The 24,000-nt window shown below is 42.2% G+C and overlaps 1 protein-coding gene across 1 annotated transcript in view; it reads left to right on the top strand.

The window, feature by feature from the left end:
• The window catches only part of LOC122560199 (proto-oncogene tyrosine-protein kinase Src-like), a 168,620-nt gene that overhangs the window by 105,452 nt on the left and 39,168 nt on the right, over positions 1-24,000 (top strand). Inside the window, exons 4-5 of the mRNA XM_043710603.2 lie at positions 12,036-12,134; positions 18,367-18,470. Coding sequence (XP_043566538.1) covers positions 12,036-12,134; positions 18,367-18,470 — 203 coding nt within the window. The remainder of the gene's footprint in view (positions 1-12,035; positions 12,135-18,366; positions 18,471-24,000) is intronic.

Here is a 24,000-nt window from a genome sequence, read left to right as displayed (position 1 = left end):
TCAGTTGGAATGTAATGGATGGAACATTTTATGGATATTACTTTGACTTGCATTTGGCTTAAATTGACCTTTAAATCTAGGTTTTTGGAACAGGGTTATGGAGTATGTTTGCATATGTTATATATTGTGTATAGGGGAGAATGTGGTGAAGCAGTAATATAGACTCACAAACCAGAGACAGCTGGTGGAAATGGAATTCAGCTAATAAATATGGAATATAAAACCAGTCTAACTAATGGTATCCATGAAATTGTTATCAATTGTTGCAAAACCCCATCCAATTTACTAATGTCCTTCAGAGAACGAAGACTGTTATCCTTAACCTGGTCTGGCCTACATGTGACTTCAGATCTACAGCACTGCGACTGACTCTTAACAGCTCTCTGAAATGGCCTAGTAAGCCAAGCAGATCAATGGCAATTAGCGATTGGCAACACATGTTAGCATTTCCAATGACCCACATCCCATGAAAGGATATATACAATTGGCCTTACGATTCACTTTTTTGAAAGCAATAGTCCTTTACCAACATTTAAGTATTGTTGTTAGTTTAAATTGCCTTTCCACATTTTATCAGAATCGCAGTGTCATAAGAAGAGAAACTACCACTTTAAGGAAACTTTGTCAGACCATCCCAAGCTGCTATCATGCTTTTAACTGCTGCACAATTGGATGAGAGTCTATAGGAATTCTGTATTTATTTTGTTCACCTTTTACCCTACGCCATCACAGCCCCTGAACCCATCAATGTACTTACGATGGAGAGCAGATTGACTCTTTATACTTTTGTACCTACTAAAGAAAAGGCAACATTAGATGTAAATTTAATAAAAACACAAAAGCATTTTTTGACTTTGGTGTTAGTGTCAGATGGTTAAGCTGACTGAGCAGCCTGTTATAGTATTTTTAATCATACTGTGCAAATATGTTATAACACAACCACTGCAGGTGAAACTTGAATTCAGGATTCCTGACTCAGAGACAGGGACATTGCCACGGCACCACAAGAATCCGAACAATAGAACATCATTCCCTGACTGGGAATTGAACCCAGGCTGCGGCAAGCCTCCTTTTATGCAATTCCCCCAATGAAGTTGGTGCAAATAAAAGTTTGAGAGATATACAATGAGCGATTGATTTAATTGTACCCTTTTCTTCGGTGTCCTGAGTCAAAATTGGCCTCTTTTTGTTCTATTTTCTAATAATGTGACACAACATTTTGTTGATAAAATGTTATAACTTCTTGCTGTTAATAACTATCCTTAGTGAATGGCAAGTCTATTATTTTTGTTACATTTGAAATTTCTAGATTGGAATTGTTAGAAAAAGAAGTGTTCTTAATCTTGTGTGTTGCTTTAGTGAATGATAAATTGTAACTACTGCTTTTCTTTAAAGTCATGACTTGTACTGCATGGGTATAATCTAATGCCCTTTTCTTTTTTCACATGCAACATTGATTAAATTTAGGAGATTGGATGGCAGGTCTGTATTGGTATCTATATTTATCCTTTTTTAATATGTTGTCCCTTTATGAATTTATGCAACTCTGAGTGCGACCATTGTAGAAAGCCTTTCTCTTGGTTGGCAAAGATATTTCCAATTATACATGGTGGACCAGAAGGGAGAGTTTTCAAATGTTAAAGATCAGGAGATCGCTTGCATATATTGTGTCAGCTCCTGTGATGATCACTACTCTACCCACCCTTTCAGAAGTCAGACAACACCAAATTATAGTCCAACAGGTTTGTTTGAAATCACAATCTTTCGGAGCATCACCCCTTCACCTCATGAAGGGGCAATGTTCCAAAAGCTTGTGATTTCAAATAAACCTAATGGACAATAACCTGGTGTCGTCTGACCTCTCCCACTGTCCATCCCAGTCCAACACTAGTGCCTCGATATCATGGCATTCCTTCAGAGAGTAGGCAAAACTTTCAAACTTCAACATAGTGTGTAAACCAGGAGGACAATGGATTGGCCTACCTTCTAACTCCTAACTGATCATAACCAGATCCAAAAGATGCTGATTAGTGACAAGTCATGGTACACCCCACCGAAGTTTCCTTTTGAGCTGTTATGTTATCATTGTAGTGAACCATATTTGTTGATGTCCTGTAATGGCAAAAATGTTCTAGCAACTCAACAAGTAAAGAAAAACTGAGAACAGGGCAGGAATCTACTAATTCTGTAGACATGTGGAGCTTTTGGGGCTCAGAGACTTCTGTTTGAAAACTTGTGCTGTTGAATGAACCAGATTATACCTTTGAACTCATAGATTCTCGAGATGCGCACATAATGCTTTGCCACTCTGATGGCTGTTATCAGTTATTCGTCGAGCAAGCTGGACAAAAATGAGGACTAACATCTTGCACAAAAACAATTCGAATGCAGTGTTTATCGTGAATTAAGTATGGAAACAAACATAAATGAGCACCAGTTTGTTTTTTGTTGATATAGTGTGCCCAACTATACTGTGCCTCCAAATATGCACTCTCTCTCCATGCGTGACACTACTCAGGCAGGGTACAGATGATTGGTCTTGAGCTAGCCTTCAATGAAACTTTCTGCTGTACTTGATGTCAGTGAAGCCAGCCTATGGCTGTAATTTAGAATTATTGCAGATAAATAAGCCTGTTGTGTAGATCCACTTTAATCTGTTTCTGTGCTTACAGCATGTGGCTGCTTGCCTGCCTGAAATAGCTGAGATTCAGCTTTTGGAGACAATCCTGAAGGTTGTGTGAAACATTCACAAATGGTCTTGCGTTTCTTATAAATGGTGTCAGAAGGTCTTTTGACTCTTTGCATGGGAACAATCAGATAACTATGAACATCTTGGTAGGATTGTGCTGGGAAGAAGTACAGTTCTGATACATGTTCTTCTCATCTCACCAGAATAAAATTTCCAGACATATAATTAATTGTTGATAAGATTTAGAGGTGAAAGAGAGATTTTTGATACTGATTCGGAGGCCCTTGAAGTTCTTGGGAGGAGAATCTTCACTCTGTTGTGATGTTTCTTCAGAGCAGTTCATCCAAGATTGCCGTAATCCATGCAAGGGATTGTTGAAATTTAAATGTAAATTGTATGCAGTATAATCAGGTCTGTGTGATTTTTTTCTGAGCTAATTTAAAACCCTCCAAGATTGAACCAGTTATTATTGGCATAATAGGTTTAAAAAAAAAGCGAAATATTGTGAAAACTGTAGCTCTGAACATTTTTGGCAACCTTGCTTGTTTCTCAGGCTTCAAAAACACTCTTTAAAAATTGGATTCAAAGACACCAATGAAACATTTTAAAATCTTTTGAATTAAAACAATTGCTTAGTAACTACCTGCCATGCACTAGTATAACTAACAAATGGTCTTATGTATTTGTTAACAGTAATCTTCAATCATTTACAGTCAGTCACATGAGTGAATTAATACTGTGATCTAAAATGCTTATTCTTTATTTTAATACTGCTAATATTCAGCAGCATTAGCAAACTGCACCTATCTACCTCTCATGAAAACATTACATAATGTTTTGAAAAAAATCATTTTCTTAAAAGCAATCCTATTTTAATATGATGCCTGATTGTACAGAATCATGGCAAATTTTGATTTCACAATATGCATATGAGATTCAGCAATAGCCCCGAGAGAAAAAGCAATCTCTTCAAAACAGCCAAACCTTTGAATTGCTTAATGCAGCTGAAGCAAAATCTCTTGCTGTGCTTTTTACATAACTTAAAGATTAACTGAAGGTCATGCAGTTAAAAACATTCAAAAATTATGAAGTTATAGAGTTGTAGAGTCATAGAAATATACAGCATGGAAACAGACCCTTCGGTCCAACCCGTCCATGCCTACATGATATCCCAACACAATCTAGTCCCACCGGCTAGCACCCGGCCCATATTCCTCCAAACCCTTCCTATTCATTTACCCATCCAAATGCCTTTTAAGTGTTGCAATTGTACCAGCCTCCACCACTTCCTCTGGAAGTTCATTCGATACACGTACCACCCTCTGCGTGAAAACGTTGCCCCTTAGATCCCTTTTATATCTTTCCCCTCTCACCCTAAACCTATGCCCTCTAGTTCTGGACTCCGCAACCCCAGGGAAAAGACTTTGTCTATTTATCCTACCCATGCCACTCATAATTTTGTAAACCTCTATAAGCTCACCTCTCAGCCTCCGACACTCCAGGGAAAACAGCCCCAGTCTGTTCAGCCTCTCCCTTTTGCTCAAATCCTCCAACCCTGGCAACATCTTTGTAAATCTTTTCTGAACCCTTTCAAGTTTCACAACATCTTTCCGATAGGAAGGAGACCAGAATTGCACGCAATATTCCAACAGTGGCCTAACCAATGTCCTGTATAGCCGCAACATATGTACGTCCCAACTCCTGTACTCAATACTCTGACCAATATCCTATCTACCTGCGACTCTACTTTCAAGGAGCTGTGAACCTGCACTCCAAGGTCTCTTTGTTCAGCAACACTCCCTTGTACCTTACCATTAAGTGTATAAGTCTTGCTAAGATTTGCTTTCCCAAAATGCAGCACCTCGCATTTATCTAAATTAAACTCCATCTGCCACTTCTCAGCCCATTGGCCCATCTGGTCCAGATCCTGTTGTAATCTGAGGTAACCCTCTTCGCTGTCCACTACACCTCCAATTTTGGTGTCATCTGCAAATTTACTAACTGTATCTCTTATGCTCGCATGAAAATCATTTATGTAAATGACAAAAAGTAGAGAACCCAGCACCGATCCTTGTGGCACTGTACTGGTCACAGGCCTCCAGTCTGAAAAACAACCTTCCACCACCACCCTCCGTCTTCTACCTTTGAGCCAGTTCTGTATCCAAATGGCTCGTTCTCCCTGTATTCCGTGAGATCTAACCTTGCTAATAAGTCTCCCATGGGAAACCTTGTCGAAGTTATCTTCCTCTGGCCCACTCCACTTAAAAGATCAGACGTCTTACATTTTTTAAAAATTCAATATGTATAGCACCCCTCATCTTTCACTGTATTATTACTTAACTGGTAAATGGTAGCTTTGTTTTACTTTTTCCTTTCCTGAACATGAAAACTTTGGATAGATATTGCTCGTCTATCCTCATCCTAACATCATGAAGATAGGTGGGTTATACGCTGAGGGTGATTTCTGAGCCAGTTGATAATTTGCTGCTTCCATAGACCCTGTCCAGTTAAGGTGGCCTCCCATACAAGAACTTTCAGGGAGAGATTGATGGCTCCACTGTTAAAAAAAAATGGAGCTGTCAGCGTTGGTGGGAGAAAGGAAATGTGCTTTAAGGTGGAGACTCCCTCAGTGGGACTTTTATTTTATAATCAAGTAAGCAATCCCTCCATCGGACAGTCAGTAGCTTCGGCTGTGACCCTTTGACTATCCTGTATATGGGGGCAGGGATCTTCTAACTGGGTGGAGTGCTGCCATCCTAGTCTGCCACCAGGCGACAGCCTGAGTCCCTCCTTGATCCTTCGGTCTCAGCGGAGATCCTCGCTGATGAGTAGCTATTACACAAACCCAGTTCCCCAACTTGACACTGCCATCCCTGAAAATCGCCCTGAGGCAAAACCATGATAGGGAACTGGCACACGGATGACAGCAGGAAATTGTGGACATTTCCCCCCACCCCACCTCAGGTCCCCAGCAAATAAAAAAAAATCAGCGTGTTGGCCCTTTGCCATTGTGCAGTTTACAGGTAGTGATCACAGGCCTGTTCCTAATCTAAAGTATTAATCGCAGTCGAATCCTGATCCTGCCCCTGTCTTGTGACCCAAACTCCCAAGTGACCTTAAGACCATAAAATATAATAGCAGAATTAGGCCAATCAGCCCATTGAGTCTGCTCCACAATTCGATCATGGCAGATATGTTTTTCAACCCCATTCTTCTGCCTTCACCTAGTAACCCTTGATCCTCCTACTAATCAAGCACTTATTGATCTCTGTCTTCAAGACACTCAATGGCTTGACCTCCAAAACTGTCTGTGGCACTGAGTTCCACACATTGACTACCCTCTAGCTGAAGAAATTCTTATTCATCTTTATTCTAAATGGTCATCACAGTGACACATTGGCTCAGTGGTTAGCACTGTTGCCTCAGTGCCAGGGACCCGGATTTGATTCTAGCCATGTGTGACCGTCTGCCTGGAGCTTGCATATTCTCTCCGTGCATGCGTGGGTTTCTGCTGGATGCTCTGGTTTCCTTCCAGACTCCTAAGATGTGCAGATTAGGTGAATTGGCCATTCAAAATTACTCCGCAGTGTCCAGGGATGTGCAGGCTAGTTGGATTAGCCAAAGTAAATATGGGGTTGTAGGTCTGGGTGGGATGCTGTGCAAAGGGTTGATGCTGACACGACGAGCTGAATGGCTTCTTTCCACCCTGTAGAGATTCCATCATTCTATCATGTCCCTTCACACAGAAGGATGGTTTTCAGAGACTATCCTCTTGCCCCTTCCCTTCCTTGCCTCTGATCCACCCTCAAGGGGCATTGTAGGCCCCATCAACTCAGAAAGCGGGTCACTCCGGTTTTCCAATCACCTTCCTCATCCACTGGGAAGGCAGGTCACAAAAATATCCAGCAAACCTCCTTACCCAGAGGTGACAAGAAAAGGCGAGTAACTTATCGTGGGAACTCACTCAGTTATTTCTCCTTACCAACACCTCCAGGGAGGGGAGAATTCCACTCGGGGTCTCCATGTAAACCTGTACAGCAGAACCTTATAATGCCCCAAATGATATGGGTTATGGTGAGAAATCTAGGAGAATTGTATGACCGGGGGAGGGAGGCTTATCTCAACAAAGGAACAACTAGTTACATTTTCCAACAGGGTTCCAAACCTTGAGCAGCAAGGTAGCTACTAATGGGATTTTTACTCATTTTCACTCTCATCCACATTGAATCTTGCCTTATCAGTGTGCAATTTCCTAATGTAATACAAGACAGATAGAAACTAGATGCTGAGAATCCCTGGCAACTCCAGATCGCCGCTTCCTCTCTGCACCTCCGTCTCGGACCTGCTGGCAGGGTGAGGCAAACAATATAGGGACATATAAGTAGAATCTGGTTTGGTAATGAGAGTGAAGAAAGCAGAAGGTAATACTGATCGAATTAGACAAGGAAGGAGAGGAGGAAAACAGGGAGGCAATGGCCAAGTGGTATTTCTGGCTAGACTATTAATCCAGAAACTCAGCTAATGTTCTGGGAACCCGGGTCAAATCTTGCCACGGCAGATGCTGGAATTTGAACTCAGTGAGTGTCTAATGTGTCTAATGATGACTGTGAATCAATTGTTGATTGTTGAAAAAACTGATCTGGTTCACTAATGTCATGCAGGGAAGAAAACTGCCATCCTTACCTGGTCTGGCCTACATATGACTCCAGACCCCCAGCAATGTGGTTGGCATTTAATAGCTATCTGGGTAATTAGGGGTGGGCGATACATGCTGGCCTGGCCAGAGCTGCCCACATCTCATGAGTGAGTAAAAAAAACATTGGGTAAAGCACAAGAATTGGTATGGGCTGAATGGCCTGGTTTGTGGTGTATTTCTTTGAATTCCTTCACAGGATGTGGGTATTGGTGGCTGGACAGCATTCACTGGATTGTCCCTGATTGCCATTGAGTGGTGGTGGTGAGCTGCTTCTTTTTAACTGGGGCAGATCAGGGGGTTCAAGTGTACCTATGTACTATGCATTCAATGTCTTCACTTTCGTATTGCACTGACAATAGGATTAATTGTTGAACGGTGAAAGTGAGAGAATGCTGGAACCTTTGGCTGAGAACGACTTGCTGTGGTAAGGTGTCAAGTATCTTTCTGTGTGGGTGGAATTTTCTGCTCCCTGATGCGGCATGGTGAGAAAGGTAGTAAAAGATGGGGAGAATGGAAAAAAATAAGCTATTCAAGAAAACTTTGTCCAATTTTCCCATCAAGCCTTAAATAGCGACTTTAGAATCTTGCCATTTCGTGGTGACTAGCTTACTTCTGTGTATTGTCGAGAGTGTGATGCTGGAAAAGCACAGCAGGTCAGGCAGCATCCGAGGAGCAGGAGAATCGGCGTTTCAGGCCAGAGCCCTTCAGGTGCTGCCTGACCCGCTGTGCTTTTCCAGCACCACATTTTCAACTCTGATCTCCAGCATCTGCAGACCTCACCTTCTCCTACTTCTGTATATTATTAAAGCCCTAACTCAGCTTATTTAAATGTCACTTCCAATTCTCCGCTCCATCCCCAAACAAACCAGGCAGCACAAGTTCCTGACATTTAATTCGGAGCAGGTGCCTGCTGAATGTGTGTCTCAGCCAACATTTAATTGGTTCTTCAGGACAGTGTCCCAGCATGCTCTGTGGCCTCCAGCCTTACACCTTATTGCACCTTTTCTTGGACCAACTCTCATTTCATTTCAGTCTTTCAGTACTGTACTTTGGCACTCAGACACACCAATAATATGCGTGCTTCTATAGGACACATTGTGTGCAGCGACAGAGAGTGCATCTTATATCCCTAACTGCTGGGAGATTACCTCTGCCTACTTCACATTGTTTCTTAATGTACACTCACTAACGTCAGCATTGACTTATGGGCTACCAGCCTGTGTGTGACTCATATTGCAGGCACCTTGTCATGGTGGGAAGCGCTGAACAGTCATGTGGGCAGATATGTCGCTATGTGACACTATGCTATGTCAATGTCAGACCTGAAGCATATGCCAGCAATTTATGTGGCAAACACACTGCATGTACTTCAAACAACTGACCATGCATTTTTTTGGGTATTGCTGATTAGACCAGAATTTATTGACAGTCCTTAACTACTATTGAGAGGTTTTAAGCTGATTTTTAAAAAACGGTTGCACACCAGGGGGTATAGGTACATCCCTGATATGGTGAAAGTCAAAGGGGAACTGTCCTTAGTGGGCTGAAGGGGTCTACAGTGAGTGAGGAGGTACTGCCACAGTCAGTCAAGGGGATTGTCCTATTCCAATCCAAGGGGTTAACCATGATCATTCAGGCACTTTGTCCTTCCACGATATCAGGATCCATGTCCTCTCAATGCATGGGTGGCGACACAGTCAGTTCTGCAGGTCAAATGCAATCAGTCCAGGGATTACAGGACGTCAGTCTGGAGGGTGGACAAAGACAAAGAGAGGAGTTGAGTATAATGGATGTAGATGGAAGGGTACAAGTGATCGAGGGGCACACTCTCTGTGTGATTAACAAGTGCGGAGGGATGGAAGAGTACCTGATTTGAGAGGATGAGATAGGTCGGAGCCTTTGAGTGGACACAAAATGTGTAAAAGTGTAAGTTGTAGTTCATGAGCCTTGGTGCAAAGTGTGTGCACTGTCAGAATTGGAATGAGTGGTGGTTTTGTCAGTGTGAGGTTGCAGAGTTTGATAGCATGGCTTCCTCTGGCGATTCATAGCAGAAAGGACCATTATCCTCTCCACCACATCTGTCCATGAAACAGGGAGCAAGCTTGTCTTTCTTGTGGGCCTTGTTCTCAATGATAATAGTCAAGTCCTATTGTGTGAAGACAGTTCCTGGCTTGCAGCATCCAAAGCGATATACAGCTTGACTTTAAAAATGGCGCAGTGTTGTGAATGCTGGAAAGTCTCAGGCTCAGTGAGTGCTACCTCTTCCCTAGCTGAACGATTCCTCTCGAAAACCAAGAGGCAGGCTGCATAATTAACAAGATGAAGAGTAGAAGGTTACGTGAGAAATGTTGCCCCAAGCCATGGCAGACAGTTCTGAAGCTTGAGACCGACTGATCTCATTTGATAGAACACTTTAAATAAAAAATAGGCAATTTCCATGCACAATTACAATTTTCGAATTGTGATAGTACCCTTACAATTTCAACTAATCCTTTGGCTGGTGAGAACATGTAGCTACTTTTAACTCTCCTACTGTCAAAATTCAAGGAATAGTTCTAATATTATGAAGAATAAAGCTTCACAAATGATAGGTGGAGGTTATTTCCTCCTTTAGATTCCCTACAGTGTGGAAACAGGCCCTTCGTCCCAACAAGTCCACACCAACCCTCTGAAGAGTAACCCACCCAGACTCATTTCTCTCTGACTAATACACCTAACACTATGGGCAATTTAGAATGGCCAATTCACGTGACCTACACATCTTTGGACTGTGGGAGGAAACCGGAGCATCCTGAGGAAATCCACACAAACATGGGGAGAATGTGCAAACTCCACACAGACAGACAGACAGTCGCCCAAAGCTAGAGTCGAACCTGGGACCCTGGTGCTGTGAGGCAGCAGTGCTAACCACTGAGCCAATGATTGTGTTTGCTATATGTTATACTGCAGATATAAGCAACTGAGTGTACCCAGCTGCTTTTGTTCCAGAATGCTGCTATAGGACCTTATCTCTCTTTATGGGGCAGGGCAAGAAATCACAGAATAGTAACAGCACAGATAAATTATGCGTCCCCATATTCTGCAACTAAGTTCACTCATAGCTACATTCAATTGCATTGCATCTTTAGATTACAAAGGAAAAGTGTTAAAGCAGCTGTAAATGACATTTATTCACTAGCATTCAGAAGAAATCCAATATCTACAGCTACATCTGACAAGCTGATTGTTGAATGTGGGAAATGTCCTGCAATGTGTAGCACACTGATTTGATAGTTACTGAGGAGGGAGATTAAACCTTAAGCAGTTGTGCAGACTGACCCAAGGCCAGGAAAGACTAGAATTCTAAGTATATTTAGGACCAACTGTAAAACTAATTCTTTTTTTTTGAACATGCATAAACGACTACATTGAGCAGTTAACTCTTAATGCAAAGACAAGTTATGCAAAAGTGTACTCATGTAGTTTTGCTGAGATATGTACAAAGGGTTTTCACCAAATTATTAATGGAAACCTATCTGTTCTTTCTTCTGAGTATCGAAATGAAATAAATGAAGACTTAAGGGCCAGAATCATTCTAACAGAGTGATTTTCCACTCTGACTTTGTTTTGTTGCTAAATGCACATAGCCAAGACACTAATTTAGTTGAAACATGCTACCCTGTCACTTTGGTGGAACATTATTATTTAAATGGGTGCAAGGCCTCTTTTGGCTTTACTTTCTTCCCAAAGCAAGAATAAAATACTGAAGAGAGTGGCTCCTTCAACCCATGGAATTCAATTTTCTGGCCCACACTGAGTTTGGTTTCTGATCGCTAACAAACATGTGGGGTATTTATTTTCATATTTAAAATAGCTTTGACACGAAGTTGTTGTGGTTCATATAATATTTTGTCCAATTTTATTTTCAAGAAGGCAGTGCTTTTCAAAGGTTTGAGGAGTTAGAAGAATGATTGTAATGCAGTTAAGAGTACAAGTACCTCTGGGCAATTCTCTGAGTACATTTTATATTTTTTTCAGTTCATGCCTGTGTCACAGAAAAATAAAGTGTTACTTGCTCTGAATCAAATTACTCTAGAAATTCCAAAGTAACTCCATGTTGTCAAAACACTGGCAACATCAGCTTCGGCTGAGTTAGCTAATATTTTCTTGTTGCAAATATGGCCAGTGCCTTTTATGTCAATAGTGTGAAATCAATAAATAATAATGGTGTTTATGAAAGCTGCTCAAATTTAATCAAAGCACAATTAATCCAGTCAGAGTCAAATGAACTACATATTGTACTCAGTGCAAAGATGTGGAAACAGATTCAGCAAATTATGTATTTTTGTATGATAATGCTCATATTTTTCCTGAATTGATTCTCCCCTATTTGGAAGGAGGGAAAAGAAATGTTTTCTTTATGTAAACTTAAAAGGAGAAAGGAGAAAAACACTCTCACTGTCCCCAGACTTCAACAAAATAGCTTCCAAGCATTTTCTGAATTTCAACACTTTCTTTATAATGGCCTACTAAAAACCTGCAGTACTGATATGAATGAATTCATCATTCAGACTGGATCGTCAGCTGTTTTCATGTTAACATTCAGTTAAAAGTTGAACAGAAATGGTTCATCGCAACATAATGCTTTTTTGTCTCTTTTATATCTTACAGGGAAGGAGATTGGTGGTTAGCTCGTTCCCTCGCTACAGGAAATACTGGATATATCCCCAGCAATTACGTTGCACCTTCTGACTCCATTCAGGCTGAAGAGTAAATAATTTGCTTTAGAAATGATAAACTGTGTTTTTGATAATCCGTTACAACGTTCTTCTGAAGAGAAGAATGCTTGTGAAACCTTGTGTTAATATTTTATGGCTAGATCCTGCTTTGTTTCCATTGTGATTATAAAATATGATAATGCAGTCAGCAGTTCCCCCCACACCACCTCCTTCTCCAGCTGCTGGCTAGACATTTGGCAGAGACCAGACTCTTCTGCTTATCTGAATTCTGAACTAGCTATATGATGCCTGTCTCCTTCCATCAATTCTGCCAGGACTGCAGTGGCAATACTCCAGCATGAAATCCGCATTCTGCATCATGATGTCTTTTTAAAAGATAGCCATCTCGGACTGATGGAACTATTTCCACACATTTATTTCACTTTAAACAGTATTGCTTTGCTTTGTGAATATAAGCAGACAACGCTAACTGAGTTTTAACAAAATAGTTACATACAGGGGAATGTCAAGTTTTGTTTAATCTCAATCCCAACTCTTTTAAAGCACTAGTTCAGGCTGAGACATGGGTGATGACCACTGATCAGATACTGCAACCAAATTGTCTTTATCTGCAAGTGAGTAGGTTACTTAATTGGAAGGGGTGGAGAAGAGAGGCTTTCATGGCTGATTTCAATCACCTCCCCCTTTGCTCATCGATCTATATTCCAATTCCAAAATACTGGCATTTCTTAACTGGCTTTCAGCTTTTCTGGTTCTTTTATCCGAGTGACAGATTTGCAGGTCCAGAAACAAACCTGTGTGTGATTCTGCTGGTACAATAAAGGATTGGATTTAGAAACAGCATAATCAGAGGTTCCAGCTCAACTGGAGTCTCTGAGAATCTAAATCAATGGGAACCAATATGAATAGGCATGTATATGTTACCAGATTTACCACCTAACATTAACGTCGATTGCATTATTTTGATAGTGTGAAGGTCAAACGTTGAATAGCATTAATCTGATTAAGCCCTTTGGCAACATTGAAAATGTATAGAGATTGCTTTTCTTGATATGAAATATAGCTTGTTAAAAGGTTAGCTCTGTTTATAACGGCTTTATCAAATGTGGAGCTGAGCTATATTAAATCCACTACCCAGGATGAATTTGCTGATGTTAGCTCTTGGGGAGCTAACAATGTCTGTGTAGAGGAATCAAACAAGGTTCACCCTCCCGGCCATTATTTCATGACCTTTGCTGGATTTATGAACTTCAGCTGAGGTTGGAATTAGGTGTGATGCTTTGCCACTGTCTTCTGCGCTATGCTGGGCTAAGAGCTGGATATTGCCTGTGAACAGGCAAGGCAACTGAACGCGGTGTTGCCAGGTGTTAACCCCATGGTTTGGCCTTGCAACCTAGCCGTGAATGTGCTGCCAGTTGGCTATCCTGCTCAGTAGGAGGCTCAGGTTCACGCCAACTGAAGTTCACCTGCATTCCGTAGATCCAGCTGCACCTCTCAAATGGGAGGTGGATTCAGGTTGCATCCATTGTTGGAAATAGCTCAAAAAGTACTTCTCAAAAGGAAGAAAGAGGTGCAGTGAAGCAGAACACATGTTAATCACTGTATGTTTAAGAGAGGATGCCAACACGGATCACAAGGTCCAGATGGCAGGTCAGGCACCAAGTCATCGATGTTGGCTCATGTCACAACCTGGCTATTGAGCATGCTGTTGCCACATGTACAGGGGCCTGTGCTGTCGACTACCCCAAGATGGTGGTTGGCATGAGCCACACTGGAAGTAGTCAAAAGTGGATTGCATCTGCCATATTACCTCTGGGTTCTCATTGAATGAAGCCAGCAGTGTTATGGAGCTGAATTTTCCAGCCAGGCTCTTTAAACAAAGGCCAGAGGCCTGGGACAGGCAGGTATATCAGAGCCAAATAACCAGAGCTCACTGTGCTCAGGGTGAGGACAGTGCCCCAGGCCAGGAGCAGCACCAGGGCTTGAGATTTCTATTCATTCACCTGAACCCAGAATATCTAGTCCTCTTTCAAGTTTAGAGTGGTGCTGGGAAAGCTCAGCAGGTCAGGCTGCATTCGAGGAGCAGGAAAATCGACGTTCCGGGCAAAAGTCCTTCATCAGGAATGGGGAATGATGAAGGGCCTTTGCCCGAAACATCGATTTTCCTGCTCCTCTGATGATGCCTGACCTGCTGTGCTTTTCCAGCACCACTCTAATCTTGACTCTGATCTCCAGCATCTGCTGTCCTACTTTCGCCTATCGAGTCCTCTTTGTCCATTTGTCATGTTTAAAATTGTGGAGCTGATGGTTTCCATTGACTTGTTGTTTCATTATTGCATAAGCCATTAATGAAAGCACTGAGATCGGTGAGTAACCTGGCAAACTGAGATACTTGAAGATTAGTAGGAGCTTGAATGACAATGTTAATGGCCCTGGAGGCTTTATACAGCAAAGACACCCGGCCACCTGAAGCCAAACATCTTACCTATCATGCAAATAGAAAAAAAACTGGCTTGCCCCAGTTTGCTCTCAGGGGAAATATAAGGGGCCAGTGATCTTAAGATAACGTCCAGGTATCTTTACAAGGGTAAGGAGTAGTGGGGCACAGATAGAAATTATTGAAGAAAATCAACAAGTCTGGCAGCGTCTGTGGAAAGAAAGCAGGGTTAATGCTGTGAATCTAACTAGAATTGTGAACAGCTGGGAAAAAGTGGTACTTATGCTTAAGCCAAAGTGGAGGGGTGAGTGGGCAAGTGGAGAGATGAGTAGATAGGTGGAGATGGAGCCCAGAGAGCAAGAGATATAAAACGGGTAGCTAAATAAGGAGATTATTACCCCAAGCTTCCAGTCACCTGTCATTTCAACACACCACCATGTTCCCACGTCAACCTTTCTGCCATTGGCCTGCTGCATTCTTCCAGTGAGCCACCGTGCAAGCTTCTCATTTTCTGCTTGAGAACCCTGCAGCCTCTACGGCTCAACAATGAGTTCAATAACTTAAGGGCCTGATTTCATCCTTCCATGTTTTTTACCCACCCCACACCCAGTCCTTTTCTGACATGGGTTGCTTTTAGCACAGCCATACATTCCCATATACTCCTGGGTCCATTATCACACTAAGTAGGTTCCCTTCAGTGTACTCACCCTATTTTTTTAGCTCAACCATTTTATTCTAATGTTCGCAGTTATTATCACTTACTCAGCTTTTGTGTCCTGACATGCTATCCATTATATTCTTATTTACGTACTCCTTTCATAAGCTTCTTTGGGCTCTGCCTGCAACTATACATTCAACAACCCCCGGCCGTCACCACCAACCACACGAAGGCTTCAGTATAAATATCATTTTCTCCTGGCTGCTAATGTTTCTGATGAATAGTCACCAAACTCGAAACATTAACTCTGCTATCTTCCCACAGATGCTGTCAGACTTGTTGGGTTTTGTCAGCAATTTCTGATTCTGATTCAGATCTCCAGTGTCTATAATTCTTTCTTCTATTATATGAGGAAGTGCAGGGGCTGTGGAGCAAAATATATGCTGAAAACTAGAGGATGTGGAGGATCATTTAAAAATGAAAGTCCTTCAAAAAACTAGAGAAGACATTTTGGCACATCAGAGGTTAAACACACCGCTCAGTGAGCTGCAGTATTTCAGTGATATGAACGTAGCGGGTTATTGGTGCCTACATAACAGCTAGCCATAGGGTTAATGCTATGGAGACATGGTAAGGGAATCTGCAGCACAGGTCCTCAGAATGGCAAGGATTGAATGATTACTGTGAAACTGTGAAGACATTATTGTCTGACCTGTAGACAGTAAAATGTATGCTCCAGTGTATTTCCAAATTATGCACAGAGACAGGCAACCTCCTGAATTATTGAAGTTGCTATCTAGGGGGCATATGCATTATTGATGGTGTGGGGTCTGTATGTAGTGCATCGATGGTCATTTTGACACACAGATGAGAGAGTTGAGAATGTTCAGATCAATCTGTAAAATTCAAAAAGAATTTAAATGCGTTTCAGTGTTAAAGGGGCAGCTCATCTTGTTGATGGCCAAGTTATGAAAATATGATACAGATTACGTGGGTCTATTATTACACAAACACTGTCACTGCCATCTCAATGATTATCATAAGCAGCTCAAAATCCATTAACTATTGATGTTTACCCAATTTAATCAGATCAGATTACTTTGTCCAAATTGCGCAGATTAGAGAGCACAGGGCTAGATGTAGAAGCAGTAACTTCTACATCTGTCACCTTTTTATTATTGCAGCATTATCAGATTTTGAAATGAGAGATATTGCCACTCTGATATACTCTTAATCCTATACCCAAGGAGATCTGAGGACATTTCATGAAAATGCACATCATATTGGGCTGCGGTATTGCAGCTGACTTGGAGATGGAATGGAAAAGCTGGCATTTGAAAGAAGCTCAGATGTCTCATCAAGAATAGATTCATGTTAGGAAAAGTAATTATAAATGATTTTGATAGCATAAGAGGATGTCAACTTGTCTTCCTCTGTTTTTATCCTAAGGGACATCTCAAAGTGTTTCAGAGTTGATGAATTATTTTTAAGCTGTAGTAATTTTTATTTTGTAGGTACATATGGCAGCAGACACTTGAACAATAATGACCCACAAATGTGATAAGATTAATGGCCAGTTGATTGAGAGGGTTAAAGGTTAAATGTTGGCCGAGACCTTCGGCAAATAGCACTTATCTTGACTTTTGACCATAAACTCACAGGCATGGGCACTAGATCAATGACTCATCTAAAAGACTACATCTCTGAAGATACCACAGTCCTTCAGTACTGTGCTTAAATGCCAGCTCAGATCGTGTGCTTACATGTAGAGAGGGACTTGAGTGTAAAATTATAAAGTTTGCAGGGATATTGACTTTTTTAAAAATTACACTCGAAAGCCTGAATTTTCCCAAGTAGACTAAAAGCATCCCAAGCTTGGCAATCTCTGAAATTCACAGAGAAAGTGAGGACTGCAGATGCTGGAGATCAGAGCTGAAAATGTGTTGCTGGAAAAGTGCAGCAGGTCAGGCAGCATCCAAGGAGCAGGAGAATCGACGTTTCGGGCATGAGCCCTTCTTCAGGAATGAGGAAAGTGGGTCCAGCAGGCTAAGATAAAAGGTAGGGAGGAGGGATTTGGGGGGAGGGGCGTTGGAAATGCGATAGGTAGAAGGAGGTCAAGGTGAGGAGTGGGGGTGGGGGCGGAGAGGTCAGGAAGAAGATTGCAGGTTAGGAAGGCCACCTTGTCTCAGACAAATCCCTCGAACTCAGCACCGCCTTCCTAACCTGCAATCTTCTTCCTGACCTCTCCGCGCCCACCCCCACTCCGGCCTATCACCCTCACCTTGACCTCCTTCCACCTATCACATTTCCAATGCCCCTCCCCCAAGTCCCTCCTCCCTACCTTTTATCTTAGCCTGCTGGACACACTTTCCTTATTCCTGAAGAAGGGCTCATGCCCGAAACGTCGATTCTCCTGCTCCTTGGATGCTGCCTGACCTGCTGCGCTTTTCCAGCAACTAATTTTCAGCTCAAACTCTGAAATTCATGCAGACAATCATGAAAGAAAGCCATTCGGCCCATCTATCCCATTCCCTCTTCCCAATCAACTAAGGGATTGGCTGGCATGTATCGTAGTGACTGGGAAACATTCTGCGACGAAATTCTCCAATAACAATGTTATTGGAAATACCAATGTCGATATAAAGTGCAACTTGTTTTATATAGAACTGCTGTTGACATATTTGTTGACATGACAAAGTTATGGACAGAAGTAATGTTAATCATTCTGAGAGAAACAAAATTCATATCCAAAAGAAATGTTTCCTGATTTAAAAATTAGTTGTGAGAGCTAAGACCAGTATCATCTTAAAATTTAGAGAATGATGTGTTTTTTTCGAATAATTGATTATTCAATTATTGATTATTCAAAATAAACTTTGAATGGTTTCTGCTTATCACTTAGAGATACTTTTGAATTTGCACCAAATCGAGTGGAGGGCACCAGGTTGGTTGAAGTAGTGATAAGTGAAAATCGTTCATCCTGCTTTATCATTGTTACTGCTGACGCCTCTGCTGTGTTTGAATGGCAACTGGTTTTAGTGTTCTTCTGAGAAATGGGCGTACCTTTGGTTCTGACTAGTGGGTCAGCTTTAGGAAACGCATGGAAAGTTTGTGTTATACTTAAGTTCTCCAAATGATGGCCATTTTTATTGACTATTGTTGTTTCAGATGGTATTTTGGGAAGATTACTCGAAGAGAATCGGAAAGAATGTTGCTAAGTCCCGAAAATCCTCGTGGTACTTTTTTGGTCAGGGAGAGTGAGACCACAAAAGGTAATTATGACTGAGAATTAAGTGAATTAAATGCCTTTTACAACTTGAATGAAGTGGGTGTCTGATCTCTGCATCCTACTAGCTCACGCTGTTACAATTGATTTTATTTTCGCTACGACATGGTACGCAGCACCCTTACTAATGCAATGTTTCAGTGCATTAATGTGCAATGGAACAGGTCAGCTTAAATCTGTTGTTTTCCACTTTTTGGGCTTTCTGTGTGAACAATACCTTCAGGGAGCTGAACTGAAGTCAGTTGAAATCCATTCATCACAGAAGCTGAGAAATTGGAAGGGAAATTTCCCCAAGGGCTTTCTTGTACATCTACTACTGAGTGACCTACTGAAGAGGCTTTGGAGCAAGTCATTTTGGCCTCTGAAATGGTCTTGGGGCAATCGAAGAATGAGCAGTAAATATGGTTGTTGTGCTGTCTGGTTTCTCAGTGGCTCAGACTCTCAACTTAAGCCAAGACATGGCCTTTATTCAGTATCATAAGTTGAAGGCTTCAGTAGGCAGCATTTAAAATAAAATGACAGCGGGGTTCACTATTTAATGTTCACGAAGAACCAGTCATAACTTCAGAAAAACAATTTGGTGAAATTAGTGATCAAACAGCCAAGTGGTGATGAAGCAATAAAATCCATTCCAAACAGGACAAAATGATGCGGTATAGTCCTGAGGTGGTATCTGTACTACATTCAGAGGTGAAAGTGAGGACTGCAGATGCTGGAGATCAGAGTCGAAAAGTGTGGTGCTGGAAAAGCACAGCTGGTCAGGCAACATCTGAGGAGCAGGAGAATCGACGAGCTTATGCTCCAGACATCGACTCTCCTGCTCCTCGGTTACTTCCAGGCCGGCTTAACTTTTCCAGCACCCGCACTTTTCGACTACATTCAGAGGTGTTCTATTTCCAATAATGTCAGTGTTTTGACAAATCTTTCTACAGCAAGCTGATGTTTGTGAACATGCTTGGATTCTCAGCAGAAGAATGAGCAATGCTCAACAACACTTGAGATCAGAGAAAGAACCTCCGTGAAACAGCTGACAGTGAAGTTGAGGGGTCAAGGGAAGAAAGGAAGGCTGCAAATGAATTGAGTCGAGAGTGTGTTGCCGGAAAAGCACAGCAGGTCAGGCAGCATCCAAGGAGCAGGAAAATTGACGTTTCTGGCAAAAGCTCTTCATCAGGAATGAGGCTGGGAGCCTCGGGGGTGGAGAGATAAATGGGAGGGGGTGGGGCTGGGGGGAAGGGAGCTGAGAGTACAATAGGTGGATGGAGGTGGGGGTAAAGGTGATAGGTCAGAGGGGAGAGTGGAATGGATGGTGGGAAGGAAGATGGGCAGATGGGACAGGTCATGATTGCGGTGCTGAGCTGGAAGGTTGGAACTGGAATAAGGTGGGCGGAGGGGAAATGAGGAAACTGGTGAAATCCACATTGATGCCATGGGGTTGAAGGGTCCTGAGGCAGAAGATGAGGCGTACTTCCTCCAGGCATCGGGTGGCAATAGAGTGGCGATCCAGTGGGGCCAGGACCTGCATGTCCTGGGCAGAGTGGGAGGAGGAGTTGAAGTTTTTGGCCATGGAGTGAGTGAGTGAGTGAGTGAGAGAGAGAGAGAGGTGGGGGGGGGGGGGGGGGCGGGAGGTGACAGAGGTAGCGTAGATAGCAATTCACCATTATTAACAATTATAAGCCTGACTTTCAGTAGTTTACAACCTTGGTACTCACAAGTAAACATTTCCAATTTGCAGCAACAATTTGAATTGTGTTTTGTCTGAAGTGAATGAAGGTGTACAGGAATTCTTTATTCTCAAGCTCCTCCGAATAGTGTGCAAGAATGTAGGATGTGGAAAGTGGTGCCCTCAGGCTGTGTGTTGACAGCTTCTGTCCACTGCATTCCTTTTACTTCAGTGTTGCTTTGTGGAGAATAGATGTGCGTAATGTAGTGATTAAATTAACAATGTTACACAGAAACTGTTCACAGGAAGAAACAAAAAGTTCTCCTGTTCTGACAAAGAATGCATCCCGTTTCTTATACTTTTTTTGTATCAAAAAAAAATCATCTGAGACTTGAAATGTTCCATTGGCTTCAGGATAGAGCATTGAAATATCGTAGTACTATAAGCAGCTTACCTACATAGTATCATGAGGGCAAAATTCATGGGAGAGAAGCCTAATAACACTATTCTCAATATTGCACTACCGTTTGATGCAACACAAAAGGGATAGTTATGGAGATAAATTTTTAAATGGGTTCTGATGCTGAGGTGTCCTAAACAAAGCTGGCCTTATGTTTGAAGTGAAAGTATGTGTCGGATGGAGCAAGGAGCTGAAACAAGGATCGCATTGCATTGAACAGATCTTCGCAAGACCTTGCATTAAAATGTATCATTTTCAAGTTGAAAAACTCAAGGTTTGAAGCAACAATGCTACAGTTGAGTGGTGATTATAATAACGATATCATCCATTGGGAACAAAAAGTACACCTCGAGCTTGTAACAATACTGAAGCCTTTTATATATCGAACCTTGGGTAAAAAATCTACATTCCTGGATTGGATTAAGAGGATTTGTTTTATCAAAATTAAACAGCCTCTTCTATTCCATAAAAAGCATAAAAAAGTGAAAGGCCAAGGTCATTGATGAAAATGCTGAACTTGTTAGTTAAGGGTCAGACATCTGTATCTCAGAGAGAGGGATTGTGAGATACCGTCAGAATGAGAAATCCCATTGTGGCCAGCAGCAGAGCAGTGTGAAAAGTAGGTCACTGAAAAGATAAAAGCTAGTTCTTTGGCACTGCACAACAGACAGGCTTCAGATCCCAGCAGTATGTTCAATGATCAGAATGCATTAAATACCACACACGAAATTGTAATCCTTCACTGTGTAAAATAGCTAAGTAAATCAGATAGTTAGTTAATTGGTTGTAGCATTGCAGCTTTATCTTCAGCTGAAGTAAATGGGAGATTTTCAGTCCCGTACTCAATGTTGCATTTCAGAAATAAATGGAAATTTGTTTTCATGCTGATTACTTGACTTGCTGGTGATACCTTGCTGAATGAACAAAGAATGTTAAGATTATGAACAAGAGTGTCTGCAGAGGACATTGAACCAGGAAAGCAAGTCTTGGGGAATAAACTACGGAACACTTTGACATGTATGGGTAAATGGGAGTGGGACTGCTCCTGAGAGATCTCTGGGGAAGCATCTGGTGCTGATGCCATAGGAAGAGGGAGTAGTGGTATTTGATGCTGGCTTTGTGTTAAGGAGGGTGGATGGCCTGTTAGGCCTGTAGGAGTTGGTGGAGCATGTTGAGGGGAGGTGAAGAGCGTTTGAGTCGTAGAGCAGAATGATAGTGCAACCAGCCATGATCCCACAATGGAAAAAGGAACTCCCCCCCCCCCCCCCCCGCCCCGCCCCCACCCAATCTCTTTTCACAAAGCCAAAGAATTGAGCTGCAGTGATGGATGCATACACAGAAACTTAGTCTGCAGCAATACCTGAACATGTCCCAGACCAGTTAGACACTCTGTTGTGGAATGAGACTCAAAAGCATCCATTATTTGGATGCTATTGGTGCCGTGTGGGAACAAAAAGGTATCCAAGATAATTCATAACCGAAGTGTTTGGAAGTATGATGCATGCCATACTTTTGAAGGTATTTTTGAAGCATATGCACCGCTAATGTTCACTAGAAGCACACAAAGTTGGTGGATCATGAGCTCAATGATTTACAGCATAATAGTCCATCCAACACCTTGTCTTAACCTCAGACAGCGGACTGTGTGTTAAGCAACAGGAAGAAGCCCTCCCCGACATATGCTATTTAAAGGAATCATTCATTGCTTTTAGATTAGTTGCTGTTGATTTCTTTTGGCTTTGATAGATTTCTACAAGCATTTGATGCTTTCCATAAACAACAGTAAGGGCACGGGGAGTGGGAGGATGAATAGTACCCTCCTGTGAGGGAACAGCAATCTCATAATCTACAAAGTCACTGTCTCTGACCCTGGGCTGTGCCTCGTGGTCATCTGGAGAACAGATGACTGGCCTGCTGTGAAAGACACATTGTAAACCTCTTTGAGCACTGGGATCAGCAGCCATGATAGCAGCTGTTGGAACTTGTTTGCTTGACTTCAGCATCCAGGTGTTAGGTGACTTCTGCTTGAGCTGCAGAGGAAGCTGATCTATTGACTATTGTGGTTAGTTCAGCAAAAGTGTCAAGGCTGTTGGTGACCACACTCATGGTGAAAAAGACAGGTTCCTACCTCTGCACAAAGAAAAGTTGGTGCCAAACACTGGTGCTTTTTGACGTTGACACGCCTATTGGGAAGTCTCCATTTAATGCGTTAAGCATTTCATTGTGCAAACCCATCAATATGTAGCCTGATCTAACAAAGTGCTCATCTGATTGCTGTGCAGCAGATGTTGTGTAAAATCATGACTCTGGCTAGTTGGCGTCTGTGCCAAATTTGCCTTCTGCCCTGGCTGTAGGCCATTGGTTCCCACTATCTCACCTAGACTAAATGCTGGTGGCTGCGAGTATGAAACAAAGTGTCAGTGTATGATCTGCATAACTCCTCGCTCCACAGGCAGATCAGGGTGTTCTCTTCTCACATATTTGAAAGGAGAAGGGGACAATAGCGAAGCTTTTCATGACATATTAAGAGGGAATCTACCAAGTGCATGCAATGCTCATCTCTGCAGGTTGTAGTATAGGGGGGAAATGAGATGTGAAGAGACGATCAGATGTGAGAATACAGTTATCTGCAATTGATTGAGCTACTTCACTCACCTCTGGCTCAGCAATCTTTCTTCTAATAACAGCCAGTTCCATCCGTCGAGGTCAGGAAATTCACGTGAATCTATCATGTCTCAAGTAAGTTCCTGCTGTGCCCCACCCTGTGCTGTTAGAGTCGGTATGCAGGTGCAGCGTATTTGCATGATGTGGCTAATGGTTGCTTATAGGTAGTATTATGTTCCAGCTAGGGATTTGACTATGGGACTGGCAATGGTGTTAACTGTGGGAGGATGAAGTGACACATGAATGTAGCACATGAGTTGTGATTGAAAGACATGATAATGATGGTGTGGTGATTTGAGGAGTATCCGCAGTCCATGGAATAGCTGGTAGGAAAAGGAGATTAAGGGTGTGAAATCATGTGAGGCTAATAAACTCATGTTACAGCTTCTCAATGATCAGGATTAGACTGTAGCATTGACCTCCATGTCTAACTGCACCCATTGCATTTGGAATACATGCCTGGATGGGCCTCCAAACTCATAACGGATGTAGGGGATCGTGACTATTTCTCACCAACCTCTGCCACCAAACACCAGCTCATTCCATTCAAGAAGTGTTTTAATCTAAGAGCGTTACGAGGCTTTGAAATTCTCTTCCTTAGAGAGCAAAATGGGTGGAGCCATGGAATATTTTTGAGGCAGTTGGAAATAGATGCTTAACTAATAAAGAAGTCAAAGCTTGTTGGAGATGGGTGGGAATGGAGGCGTTGAAGCCGCAATCAGATCAGCCATA

Source organism: Chiloscyllium plagiosum, unplaced genomic scaffold, assembly GCF_037043375.1.
Source record: "Chiloscyllium plagiosum isolate Xiang-an unplaced genomic scaffold, Cpla_swu_hap1 HiC_scaffold_15, whole genome shotgun sequence".
Classification (NCBI taxonomy): Eukaryota; Metazoa; Chordata; class Chondrichthyes; order Orectolobiformes; family Hemiscylliidae; genus Chiloscyllium; species Chiloscyllium plagiosum.
The sequence above is the reverse complement of the archived record's forward strand: the minus strand, read 5'-3'. Positions and strand labels throughout refer to the sequence as shown.